General features: G+C 39.1%; 1 protein-coding gene and 1 long non-coding RNA gene across 3 annotated transcripts in view; both read left to right on the top strand.

Annotated features, from left to right (window-relative positions):
- The first annotated feature begins 238 nt into the window (after positions 1-238).
- Positions 239-13665, top strand: part of sumo2a (small ubiquitin like modifier 2a) — a 69614-nt gene continuing 56187 nt past the window's right edge. The window contains 1 exon segment of one of the 2 annotated variants that reach the window (NM_001386416.1): positions 239-482. In NM_001386416.1, the coding sequence (NP_001373345.1) occupies positions 462-482 (21 nt within the window). In that variant the 5' untranslated portion in view covers positions 239-461. 2 annotated transcript variants of the gene reach the window in all.
- The window catches only part of LOC148679694 (uncharacterized), a 17773-nt gene continuing 12771 nt past the window's right edge, over positions 8664-13665 (top strand). Inside the window, exons 1-4 of the long non-coding RNA XR_015944645.1 lie at positions 8664-8962; positions 9497-10171; positions 12859-13032; positions 13075-13665. The exon at positions 13075-13665 is cut by the window's right edge and continues 328 nt beyond it. This is a non-coding gene — a long non-coding RNA (uncharacterized LOC148679694). The remainder of the gene's footprint in view (positions 8963-9496; positions 10172-12858; positions 13033-13074) is intronic.

Here is a 13665-nt window from a genome sequence, read left to right as displayed (position 1 = left end):
TTGACTTCACGAATAAATTTAAGTATAATATTTTTTAGCTAATTGTAAAAAGTTTATGAACAAAGTTATAAATTAAAACAAACAGTTCAAAATATTTTTTAATAAATGAAAAGCGTGAATAATTACAAACATACACACGCATGCTAAATACAAACATGCATAAATAAATAAACGCTTAGCCGTTTCATGTATGTTTTGTGAGCATCAACTAAGTGCGTTCCAAAGAGAAGCTTTTTATTTTTTTTGCCCCGTTTACACTAGTGCGTTTTAGTTACACTCAGTTATTCATTCGAAACATATGTCACTCCTGAGGCCAAACTTTTCGAAGAGATTAGGGCACTTAGATGGGACCTTCTGATGAATGAAACGCAGCGACAGATTTACCTTTACGTCGTCATATCCGGCAGCAATACGATCGCGTCATTAGCGGCATATTAAAGTTATAGCGGCATACTAAAGTCATGGCAGACGAAAAGACGAAGGTTTGTACTCAAATTTCTTTGGGCTTTGGGCTATTTATGCACTAATGTGTAGTAAATGTGCTGTATTCATGGGGGACGTTTTTATTCACGTATTGTCAAGCGATCTTGTGTCTGAAAAGATGATCCTTCATAAAGCGAACGCGCTAATTATGAAGTTTGCAAAAACAACGTGGAACTAGATATTAAAGTTTGAGGACAAACTTTATGGTGGCTTGAAAAGCCGAATCTGAAAGTTTGAAGTGGTTGAATTAGCATGTTACTAGCATGATTCTAGCATGAATTAGCATGCTACTAGGATAATTCTAGCATGAATTAGCATGTTAGTACCATGATTCTTACATGAATTAGCATGTTGTTAGCATGATTCTAGCATGAATTAGCATGGTACTAGCATGATTCTAGCATGAATTAGCATGTTGTTAGCATAAATCTAGCATAAATTAGCATGTTACTAGCATGATTCTAGCATGAATTAGCATGTTGTTAGCATGATTCTAGCATGAATTAGCATTTTACTAGGCGGTTGCTAGGGTGTTTTGAGTGGTTGCTAGGTGGTTGCTAAGGTGGTGCAAGGCAGTTGCTAAGGTGGTCTGACTAGTTGCTAGGTGGTTGCTAGGGTGTTGCTAGACGGTTGCTAGGGTGTTTTGAGTGGTTGCTAGGTGGTTGCTAAGGTGGTGCTAGGCAGTTGCTAAGGTGTTCTGACTAGTTGCTAAGTGGTTACTAAGGTGTTGCAAGGTGGTCGCTAGGGTATTCTGAGTGGTTGCTAGGTTGTTGCTAAGGTGTTGCTAGGCGGTTGCTAGGGTGTTCTGAGTGGTTGCTAAGGTGTTGCTAGGTGGTTGCTAAGGTGTCCTAAGTGGTTGCTAGGTGGTTGCTAGGGTATTCTGAGTGGTTGCTAAGGCGTTGCTAGGTGGTTGCTAGGGTGTCCTGAGTGGTTGCTAGGTGGTTGCTAAGGTGTTGCTAGGTGGTTGCTAGGGTGTCCTGAGTGGTTGCTAGGTGGTTGCTAAGGTGTTGCTAGGCGGTTGCTAGGGTGTTCTGAGTGGTTGCTAGGTGGTTGCTAAGGTGTTGCTAAGGTGTCCTGAGTGGTTGCTAGGTGGTTGCTAAGGTGTTGCTAGGTGGTTGCTAAGGTGTTGCTAGGCGGTTGCTAGGGTGTCCTAAGTGGTTGCTAGGTGGTTGCTAAGGTGTTGCTAGGCGGTTGCTAGGGTGTCCTAAGTGGTTGCTAGGTAGTTGCTAAGGTGTTGCTAGGCGGTTGCTAGGGTGTTCTGAGTGGTTGCTAGGTGGTTGCTAAGGTGTTGCTAGGTGGTTGCTAAGGTGTCCTAAGTGGTTGCTAGATGGTTGCTAGGGTGTTCTGAGTGGTTACTAAGGCGTTGCTAGGTGGTTGCTAGGGTGTCCCAAGTGGTTGCTAGGTGGTTGCTAAGGTGTTGCTAGGTGGTTGCTAAGGTATTCTGAGTGGTTGCTAAGGCGTTGCTAGGCGGTTGCTAGGGTGTCCTGAGTGGTCGCTAGGCCCTTACTAAGGCATTACTAGGCCGTTGCTAGGTGGTTGCTAGGCGGTTGCTAGGGTAATTTGGGTGGTTGCTAGGCAGTTGCTAGGGTACCCTGGTTGGTTACTAGGCAAGCCTCACATACATGATTGATAAAACATTTATACTTAGTAAGCATTTCTAGCAAGTTACAGTACTGGGCTAGTCAATATTAGCATGTAGCTAGTCACTGCTAGCATGTGTAGCATATAGGAAGTTCCGTTTGCTAGCATGAGTCAAACGAGCCAATCTCCAAGTCTCTACGATGTTCTGATGCTGAGATATAGCTGTTGATGAATGGTTGCTAGGGTACTCTGTTTTGTTGCTATGGGCGAGGTTACAGAGTGAACTTGAATGTGAATGGTTGTCTTAGTCGAATGAACCAACCCCCATGTCTCTATGACACTGCTATGCAAAGATATGCATCTTGGCCTATTTTAATGGAAGTCTATGGAATCAATTTGGGGGCGTGGCTTGTGAGCTTCATTATCATATTGAGATGCTCATTGGTTGTCTGAGTCAGATGAGCCATCCCCCAAGTCAATAGGACACTGCTATGCAAAGATATGCATGTAGGCCAGTTATTAACATGAGTCTAGTTTGAATTAGCATGTTACTAGCATGATTCTAGTACAAATTAGCATGTCATTAGCATGTTTCCAGTATGAGTTAGCATGTCATTAGCATGATTAGCATATGAGTAGCATGTTGCTAGCATGATTGGCATGTCATTAGCATGTTAGAATTATAAGCATTTGATAGCACAGCTAATTACATTCTATAGGACAGTTGCTAGGGTGCAGTATGTGGTAGTTAGGGGTGTGGCTAGAAAGTTAAAAGGCCATCAGTGATTGGCTGCTGGCTAGACTGAGTTAAATGAGCTCAGCCATTAGTCTCTATGACAGTCTGATGCAGAGTTATGAGCTCACAAAGTTTGATCCCATGTTAAGTCAATGAGAGTCTTTTGTAATGGAAGTCTACGGGACAGTTGCTAGGGTGCAGTATGTGGTAGTTAGGGGTGTGGCTAGAAAGTTAAAAGCTCATCAGTTATTGGCAGTTTGGTAGACTGAGTTAAATGAGCTCAGCTATTAGTCTGTATGACAGTCTGATGCAGAGTTATGAGCTCACAAAGTTTGATCCCATGTTAAGTCAATGAGAGTCTTTTGAATGGAAGTCTACGGGACAGTTGCTAGGGTGCCATAAGTGGTTGCTAGGGAGTGGCTAGTAAGTCTAAAGGTCATCAGTGATTGGCTGCTGACTAGACTGAGTTGAATGGGGCCTGACTCTAGTCTGTAGGACAGTCTGATACAGAGTTATGAGCTCACAAAGGTTGACTCAATGTTAAGTCAATGGCAGTCTTTTACAATGGAAGTCTATGGGACAGTTGCTAGGGTGCCAAAAGTGGTTGCTAGGGAGTGGCTAGTAAGTTTAAAGGTCATCAGTTATTGGCTGCTGGCTAGACTGAGTTAAATGAGCCCAGTTAGAAGTCTGTAGGACAGTCTGATGCAGAGTTATGAGGTCACAAAGTTGGACCCAATGTTAAGTCAATGGGTATTTTGGGAATTTTCCGGGTCGTTTTTCGGAAAACCGAAAGTCGGATCAGTCGGAAAAGATATAGCAACCCGAGTCAGACCAGTTTGAAGGTTTGACGAAAGTTTGAGGTATGAAGCTTGAAAGGGTTAGGAGGAGATAGACTTTAAAATTAGTCTCAGAAGAAAGAAGAAGAAGCAGAATAATAACTAGATTCTTAAAGTTTGAGAACAAACTTTGAGGCTGGCTTGTGAAAGCCTGACGGTGATAGTTTATTTAGTTTAAACAGTTTTAAAAAGTATGAAAAGATAGATAGATAGATAGATAGATAGATAGATAGATAGATAGATAGATAGATAGATAGATAGATAGATAGATAGATTAGCATGTTATTACCATGATTTTAACGTGAAATAGCATGTTGTTAGCATGATTCTAGCATGAATAAACATGTTACAAGCATGATTTTAGCATGAATTAGCATGTTGTTAGCATGATTTTAGCATGAATTAGCATGTTACTAGCATGATTTTAGCATTAATTAGCATGTTGTTAGCATGATTTTAACATGAATTAGCATGTTGTTAGCACGATTCTAGCATGAATTAGCATGTTACTAGCATGATTCTAGCATGAATTAGCATGTTACTAGCATGATTTTAGCATGAATTAGCACAATTCTAGCATGAATTAGCATGTTGTTAGCATGATTCTAGCATGAATTAGCATGTTGTTAGCATGATTCTAGCATGATTTAGCATGTTACTAGCAAGATTCTAGCATGAATTAACATGCTACTAGCATGATTCTAGCATAAATTAGCATGTTGTTAGCATGCTTCTATCATGAATTAGCATGTTACTAGCATGATTCTAGCAAGAATTAGCATGTTGTTAGCATGATTCTAACATGAATTAGCATGTTACTAGCATGATTCTAGCATGAATTAGCACGTTACTAGCATGATTCTAGCATAAATTAGCATGTTGTTAGCATGATTCTAACATGAATTAGCATGTTACTAGCATGATTCTAGCATGAATTAGCATGTTGTTAGCATGATTCTAGCATGAATTAGCATTTCACTAGCATGATTCTAGCATGAATTAGCATGTTGTTAGCATGATTCTAGCATGAATTAGCATGTTACTAGTATGATTCTAGCATGAATTAGCATGTTGTTAGCATGATTCTAGCATGAATTAGCATGTTACAAACATGATTCTAGCATGAATTAGCATGTTGTTAGCATGATTCTAGCATGAATTAGCATGTTACTAGCATGATTCTAGCATGAATTAGCATGTTGTTAGCACGATGCTAGCATGAATTAGCATGATACTAGCATGATTCTAGCATGAATTAGCATGTTACTAGCATGAATCTAGCATGAATTAGCATGTTGTTAGCATGATTCTAGCATGGATTAGCATGTTACTAACATGATTTTAGCATAAATTAGCATGATTCTAGCATGAATTAGCATGTTGTTAGCATGATAGATAGATAGATAGATAGATAGATAGATAGATAGATAGATAGATAGATAGAGGTAGATAGATAGATAGATAGATAGATAGATAGATAGATAGATAGATAGATAGATAGATAGATAGATAGATAGATAGATAGATAGAGACAGACAGACAGACAGACAGACAGACTGACAGACAGATAGATAGATAGATAGATAGATAGATAGATAGATAGATAGATAGATAGATAGATAGATAGATAGATAGATAGATAGATAGATAGATGGTGTGCAAGCCTGATTCAAACAAGCCAACCCCCGCCTCTCTACGATGTTCTGATGCTGAGATATAGCTGCTATTATATCGTTGCTAGGTTAGTCTGTTTTGTTGCTATGGAGTTGATTGACAGCTTAGACTGATGATGTATCAAAGCTTCTTGCCAGTATGAACAGTTAAAAACAACCCCCATGTCTCTATCACACTGCAGCATGACAATATCAGTCTGAACCTCTTTAATGGCAGTCTATGGGACAGTTGCTAGGGTGCAGTATCTGGTTGTTAGGGTGTGGCTAGAAAGTTAAAAGGCCATCAGTGATTGGCTGCTGGCTAGACTGAGTTAAATGAGCTCAGCCATTAGTCTGTAGGACAGTCTGATGCAGAGTTATGAGCTCACAAAGTTTGATCCCATGTAAAGTCAATGAGAGTATTTTGCAATGGAAGTCTATGGGACGGTTTCTAGGGTCCAAAAGTGGTTGCTAGGGCGTGGCCAGAAAGTTTAAAGGTGGTCAGTCATTGGCAGTTTGATAGTCTGAGTTAAATGAGCCCAGTTAGAAGTCTGTGTGACATTCTGATGCGGAGTTATGAGGTCACAAAGTTTGATCCAATGTTACGTCTATGGGATTTTTCCGACGGTCCCGGGACGTTTTTCGGAAAACCGAAAGTCGGATCAGTCGGAAAGGATATAGCAACTCGAGTCAGAATAGTTCGGAGGTCTGACGCGAGTTTGATGGTCATAGCTTGAAAGGCCTAGGACGAGATAGAGTTTAATTTTTAGTCTCAGAAGAAGAATAATAATATTAATAACTAGATTCTTAAAGTTTGAGAACAAACTTTGAGGCTGGCTTGTGAAAGCCTGACGGTAATAGTTTATTTAAACAGTTTTAAAAAGTATGAAAAGATAGATAGATAGATAGATAGATAGATAGATAGATAGATAGATAGATAGATAGATAGATAGATAGATAGATAGATAGATAGATAGATAGATGTTGTTAGCATGATTCTAGCATGAATTAGCATAATGTTAGCATGATTCTAGCATAAATTTGCATGTTGTTAGCACGATTCTAGCATGAATTAGCATGTTGTTAGCATGATTCTAGCATGATTTAGCATGTTGTTAGCATGATTCTAGCATGATTTAGCATGTTGTTAGCATAATTCTAGCATGAATTAGCATGTTACTAGCATGATTCTAGTATGAATTAGCATGTTACTAGCATGATTCTAGCATGATATAGCATGTTACTAGCATGATTCTAGCATGAATTAGCATGTACCTAGCATGATTTTAACATGAATTAGCATGTTACTAGCATGATTTTAGCATGAATTAGCACGATTCTAGCATGAATTAGCAGGTTGTTAGCATGATTCTAGCATGAATTAGCATGTTACTAGCATGATTCTAGCATGAATTATCATGTTGTTAGCATGATTCTAGCATGAATTAGTATGTTACTAGCATGATTCTAGCATGAATTAGCATGTTACTGACATGATTCTAGCATAAATTAGCATGTTGTTAGCACGATTCTAGCATGAATTAGCATTTGACTAGCATGATTCTAGCATGAATTAGCGTGTGACTAGCATGATTCTAGCATGAATTAGCATGTTGTTAGCATGATTCTAGCATGAATTAGCATGTTACTAGCATGATTCTAGCATGAATTAGCATGTTGTTAGCATGATTCTAACATGAATTAGCATGCTACTAGCATGATTCTTACATGAATTAGCATGTTGTTAGCATGATTCTAGCATGAATTAGCATGTGACTAGCATGATTCTAGCATGAATTAGCATGTTGTTAGCATGATTCTAGTATGAATTAGCATGTGACTGGCATGATTCTAGCATGAATTAGCATGTGACTAGCATGATTCTAGCATGAATTAGCATGTAACTAGCATGATTCTAGCATGAATTAGCATGTGACTAGCATGATTCTAGCATGAATTAGCATGTAACTAGCATGATTCTAGCATGAATTAGCATGTTGTTAGCATGATGGATAGATAGATAGAGGTAGATAGATAGATAGATAGATAGATAGATAGATAGATAGATAGATAGATAGATAGATAGATAGATAGATAGATAGAGGTAGATAGATAGAGGTAGATAGATAGATAGAGGTAGATAGATAGATAGATAGATAGATAGATAGATAGATAGATAGATAGATAGTTAGATAGTTAGAGATAGATAGATAGATAGATAGATAGATAGATAGATAGATAGATAGATAGATAGATAGATAGATAGATAGATAGATAGTTAGAGATAGATAAATAGATAGATAGATAGATAGATAGATAGATAGATAGATAGATAGATAGATAGATAGAGGTAGATAGATAGATAGATAGATAGATAGATAGATAGATAGATAGATAGATAGATAGATAGATAGATAGATAGATAGTTAGAGATAGATAAATAGATAGATAGATAGATAGATAGATAGATAGATAGATAGATAGATAGAGGTAGATAGATAGATAGATAGATAGATAGATAGATAGATAGATAGATAGATAGATAGATAGATAGATAGGTAGAGGTAGATAGATAGATGGTGTGCGAGCCTGATTCAAACAAGCCAACCCCCGCCTCTCTACGATGTTCTGATGCTGAGATATAGCTGCTATTATATCGTTGCTAGGTTAGTCTGTTTTGTTGCTATGGAGTTGATTGACAGCTTAGACTGATGATGTATCAAAGCTTCTTGCCAGTATGAACAGTTAAAAACAACCCCCATGTCTCTATCACACTGCAGCATGACAATATCAGTCTGAACCTCTTTAATGGCAGTCTATGGGACAGTTGCTAGGGTGCAGTATCTTGTTGTTAGGGTGTGGCTAGAAAGTTAAAAGGCCATCAGTGATTGGCTGCTGGCTAGACTGAGTTAAATGAGCTCAACCATTAGTCTGTAGGACAGTCTGATGCAGAGTTATGAGCTCACAAAGTTTGATCCCATGCAAAGTCAATGAGAGTATTTTGCAATGGAAGTCTATGGGACGGTTTCTAGGGTCCAAAAGTGGTTGCTAGGGCGTGGCCAGAAAGTTTAAAGGTGATCAGTCATTGGCAGTTTGATAGTCTGAGTTAAATGAGCCCAGTTAGAAGTCTGTGTGACTTTCTGATGCGGAGTTATGAGGTCACAAAGTTTGATCCAATGTTACGTCTATGGGATTTTTCCGACGGTCCCGGGACGTTTTTCGGAAAACCGAAAGTCGGATCAGTCGGAAAGGATATAGCAACTCGAGTCAGAATAGTTCGGAGGTCTGACCCGAGTTTGATGGTCATAGCTTGAAAGGCCTAGGACGAGATAGAGTTTAATTTTTAGTCTCAGAAGAAGAATAATATAGAACTAGACAGTAAAGTTCGTCGAGACAAACTTTGAGGCTGGCTTGACAAAGCCTGTTGGTAATAGTTTATTTAGTTTAAAAACAGTTTGAAAAAGTATAAGTAGCATGTTATTAACATGATTCTAGCATAGATTAGCATGTTATTAGCATGAATTAGCATCTTATTAGTACGATTCTAGCATGGATTAGCATGTTATTAGCATGAATTAGCATGATTCTAGCACGATTTAGCATGTTACTACCATGATTCTAGCATGAATTAGCATGTTATTAGCACGATTCTAGCATAAATTAGCATGTTATTAGCAAGATTCTAGTATGAACTAGCATGTCACTAGCATGATTCTAGTATGAATTAGCATGTCACTAGCATGAGTCTAGTATGAATTAGCATGTTACTAGCATGATTCTAGAATAAATTAGCATGTTATTAGCATGATTCTAGCATGAATTAGCATGTTATTAGCATGATTCTAGTATGAATTAGCATGTCACTAGCATGAGTCTAGTATGAATTAGCATGTTACTAGCATGATTCTAGTATAAATTAGCATGTTATTAGCATGATTCTAGCATGAATAAGCATGTTACTAGCATGATTCTAGCATGAATTAGCATGTAACTAGCATGATTCTAGTATGAATTAGCATGATTCTAGTATGAATTAGCATGTTATTAGCATGATTCTAGTATGAGTTAGCATGGTATTAGCATGATTCTAGCATGAGTTAGCATGTTACTAGCTTGATTCTAGCATAAATTAGCATGTTACTAGCATGATTCTAGGATGAACTAGCAAGTTACTAGCATGATTCCAGTATGAATTAGCATGTTATTAGCATGATTCTAGCATGAATTAGCATGTTACTAGCATGATTCCAGTAAGAATTAGCATGTTAATAGCATGAGTCTAGTATGAATTAGCATGTCATTAGGTTGATTCTAGTATGAATTAACATGTTATTAGCATGATTCTAGCATGAATTAGCATGTTACTAGCATGATTCCAGTATGAATTAGCATGTTATTAGCATGATTCTAGCATGAATTAGCATGTTTCTAGCATGATTCCAGTATGAATTAGCATGTTACTAGCATGATTCTAGCATGAATTAGCATGTTACTAGCACGATTTTAGCATGAATTAGCATGATTCTAGCATGAAGTTAGCATGTTGTTAGTATGATTCTAGCATGAATTAGCATGTTGTTAGCATGATTCTAGCACGAATTAGCATGTGCTAAGGTGTTGCTAGGTGGTTGCTAAGGTGTTGCTAGACGGTTGCTAGGGTGTCCTAAGTGGTTGCTAGGTGGTTGCTAAGGTGTTGCTAGGCGGTTGCTAGGGTGTTCTGAGTGGTTGCTAGGTGGTTGCTAAGGTGTTGCTGGGTGGTTGCTAAGGTGTCCTAAGTGGTTGCTAGATGGTTGCTAGGGTATTCTGAGTGGTTGCTAAGGCGTTGCTAGGTGGTTGCTAGGGTGTCCTGAGTGGTTGCTAGGTGGTTGCTAAGATGTTGCTAGGTGGTTGCTAAGGTGTCCCAAGTGGTTGCTAGGTGGTTGCTAGGGTGTTGCTAGGTGGTTGCTAAGGTATTCTGAGTGGTTGCTAAGGCGTTGCTAGGCGGTTGCTAGGGTGTCCTGAGTGGTCGCTAGGCCCTTACTAAGGCATTACTAGGCCGTTGCTAGGTGGTTGCTAGGCGGTTGCTAGGGTAATTTGGGTGGTTGCTAGGCAGTTGCTAGGGTACCCTGGTTGGTTACTAGGCAAGCCTCACATACATGCTTGATAAAACATTTATACTTAGTAAGCATTTCTAGCAAGTTACAGTACTTGGCTAGCCAATATTAGCATGTAGCTAATCACTGCTAGCATGTGCAGCATTTAGGAAGTTCCGTTTGCTAGCATGAGTCAAACGAGCCAATCTCCAAGTCTCTACGATGTTCTGATGCTGAGATATAGCTGTTGATGAATGGTTGCTAGGGTACTCTGTTTTGTTGCTATGGGCGAGGTTACAGAGTGCACTTGAATGTGGTTAGCTGTCTAAGTCAAATGAACCAACCCCCATGTCTCTGTGACACTGCTATGCAAAGATATGCATCTTGGCCTATTTTAATGAAAGTCTATGGAATCAATTTGGGGGCGTGGCTTGTGAGCTTCATTATCATATTGAGATGCTCATTGGTTGTCTGAGTCAGATGAGCCATCCCCCAAGTCAATAGGACACTGCTAAGCAAAGATATGCATGTAGGCCAGTTATTAACATGAGTCTAGTATGAATTAGCATGTTACTAGCATGATTCTTGTACAAATTAGCATGTCATTAGCATGTTTCCAGTATGAGTTAGCATGTCATTAGCATGATTAGCATATGAGTAGCATGTTGCTAGCATGATTGGCATGTCATTAGTATGTTAGATTTATAAGCATTTGACAGCACAGCTAATTACAGTCTATAGGACAGTTGCTAGGGTGCAGTATGTGGTAGTTAGGGGTGTGGCTAGAAAGTTAAAAGCTCATCAGTTATTGGTAGTTTGGTAGTCTGAGTTAAATGAGCTCAGCCATTAGTCTCTATGACAGTCTGATGCAGAGTTATGAGCTCACAAAGTTTGATCCCATGTTAAGTCAATGAGAGTCTTTTGTAATGGAAGTCTACGGGACAGTTGCTAGGGTGCAGTATGTGGTAGTTAGGGGTGTGGCTAGAAAGTTAAAAGCTCATCAGTTATTGGCAGTTTGGTATTCGGAGTTAAATGAGCTCAGCCATTAGTCTGTAAGACAGTCTGATTCAGAGTTATGAGCTCACAAAGTTTGATCCCATGTTAAGTCAATGAGAGTCTATTGAATTGAAGTCTATGGGACAGTTACTAGGGTCCAAAAGTGGTTGCTAGGGCGTGGCTAGAAAGTTTAAAGGTGATCAGTCATTGGCAGTTTGATAGTCTGAGTTAAATGAGCCCAGTTAGAAGTCTGTGCAACAGTCTGACGCAGAGTTATGAGGTCACAAAGTTTGATCCAATGTTAAGTCTATGGGATTTTTCCGACAGTCCCGGGACGTTTTTCGGAAAACCGAAAGTCGGATCAGTCGGAAAAGATATAGCATAAAGAGTCAGACCAGTTTGGAGGTCTGGTGTGAGTTTGGTGGTAATAGTTTGAAAGTTCAAGGAGCAGATAGATTTTGAATTTTAGTCTAAGAAGAAGAATAATAAATAAAAATAATAACTAGACAGTAAAGTTCGTCGAGACAAACTTTGAGGCTGGCTTGACAAAGCCTGTTGGTAATAGTTTATTTAGTTTAAAAATAGTTTGAAAAAGTATAAGTAGCATGTTATTAGCATGATTCTAGCATGAATTAGCATGATTCTAGCATGTATTAGCATGTTATTAGCATGAGTGTAGTACAAATTAGCATGTTATTAGCATGATTCTAGTATGAATTAGCATGTTATTAGCATGATTCTAGCATGAATAAGCATGTTACTAGCATGATTCTAGAATAAATTAGCATGTCACTAGCATGATTCTAGTATGAATTAGCATGCTACTAGCATAATTCTAGCATGAATTAGCATGTTACTAGTATGATTCTAGCATGAATTAGCATGTTATTAGCATGATTATAGTATGAATTAACATGTTACAAGCATGATTCTAGTATGAATTAGCCTGTTACTAGCATGATTCTAGTATGAATTAGCATGTTATTAGCATGATTCTAGTATGAATTAGCATGTTACTAGCATGATTCTAGTAAAATTTAGCATGTTACTAGCATGATTCTAGCTTGAATTAACATGTTACTAGCATGATTCTAGCATGAATTAGCATGTTATTAGCAAGATTCTATTATAAATTAGCATGTTATGAGCATGATTGTAGTATGAATTAGCATGTTACTAGAATGATTCTAGTATGAATTAGCATGTCACATAGCATAATTAGGTGGTTGCTAGGGTATTCTGATTGGTTACTAAGTCGTTGCTAGGCAGTTGCTGGGGTGTCCTGAGTGGTTGCTAGGTGGTTGCTAAGGTGTTGCTAGGCGGTTGCTAGGGTGTTCTGAGTGGTTGCTAGGTGGTTGCTAAGGTGTTGCTAGGTGGTTGCTAAGGTGTCCTAAGTGGTTGCTAAGTAGTTGCCAGGGTATTCTGAGTGGTTGCTAAGGCGTTGCTAGGGGGTTGCTAGGGTGTCCTGAGTGGTTGCTAGGTGGTTGCTAAGGCATCGCTAGGTGGTTGCTAGGGTGTCCTGAGTGGTTGCTAGGTGGTTGCTAAGGCGTTGCTAGGCAGTTGCTAGGGTGTTCTGAGTGGTTGCTAGGTGGTTGCTAAGGTGTTGCTAGGCGGTTGCTAAGGTGTCCCAAGTGGTTGCTAGGTGGTTGCTAAGGTGTTGCTAGGTGGTTGCTAAGGTATTCTAATTGGTTGCTAAGGCATTGCTAGGCGGTTGCTAGGGTGTCCTGAGTGGTCGCTAGGCCCTTACTAAGGCATTACTAGGCCGTTGCTAGGCGGTTGCTAGGGTAATTTGGGTGGTTGCTAGGCAGTTGCTAGGGTACCCTGGGTGGTTACTAGGCAAGCCTCACATACATGCTTGATAAAACATTTAAACTAAGTAAGCATGTCTAGCAAGTTACAGTACTTGGCTAGTCAATATTAGCATGTAGCTAATCACTGCTAGCATGTGTAGCATATAGGAAGTTCCGTTTGCTAGCATGAGTCAAACGAGCCAATCTCCAAGTCTCTACGATGTTCGGATGCTGAGATATAGCTGTTGATGAATGGTTGCTAGGGTACTTTGTTTTGTTGCTATGGGCGAGGTTACAAAGTGCACTTGAATGTGGTTGGCTGTCTAAGTCAAATGAACCAACCCCCATGTCTCTATGACACTGCTATGCAAAGATATGCATCTTGGCCTATTTTAATGGAAGTCTATGGAATCAATTTGGGGGCGTGGCTTGTGAGCTTCATTATCATATTGAGATGCTCATTGGTTGTCTGAGTCAGATGAACCATCCCCCAAGTCAATAGGACAATGCTAAGCAAAG

Source organism: Danio rerio, chromosome 6 (genome assembly GCF_052040795.2).
Source record: "Danio rerio strain M-AB ecotype USA chromosome 6, GRCz13ab, whole genome shotgun sequence".
In the NCBI taxonomy this organism is placed as follows: Eukaryota; Metazoa; Chordata; class Actinopteri; order Cypriniformes; family Danionidae; genus Danio; species Danio rerio.
This window is presented reverse-complemented; position numbering and strand designations above follow the sequence as displayed.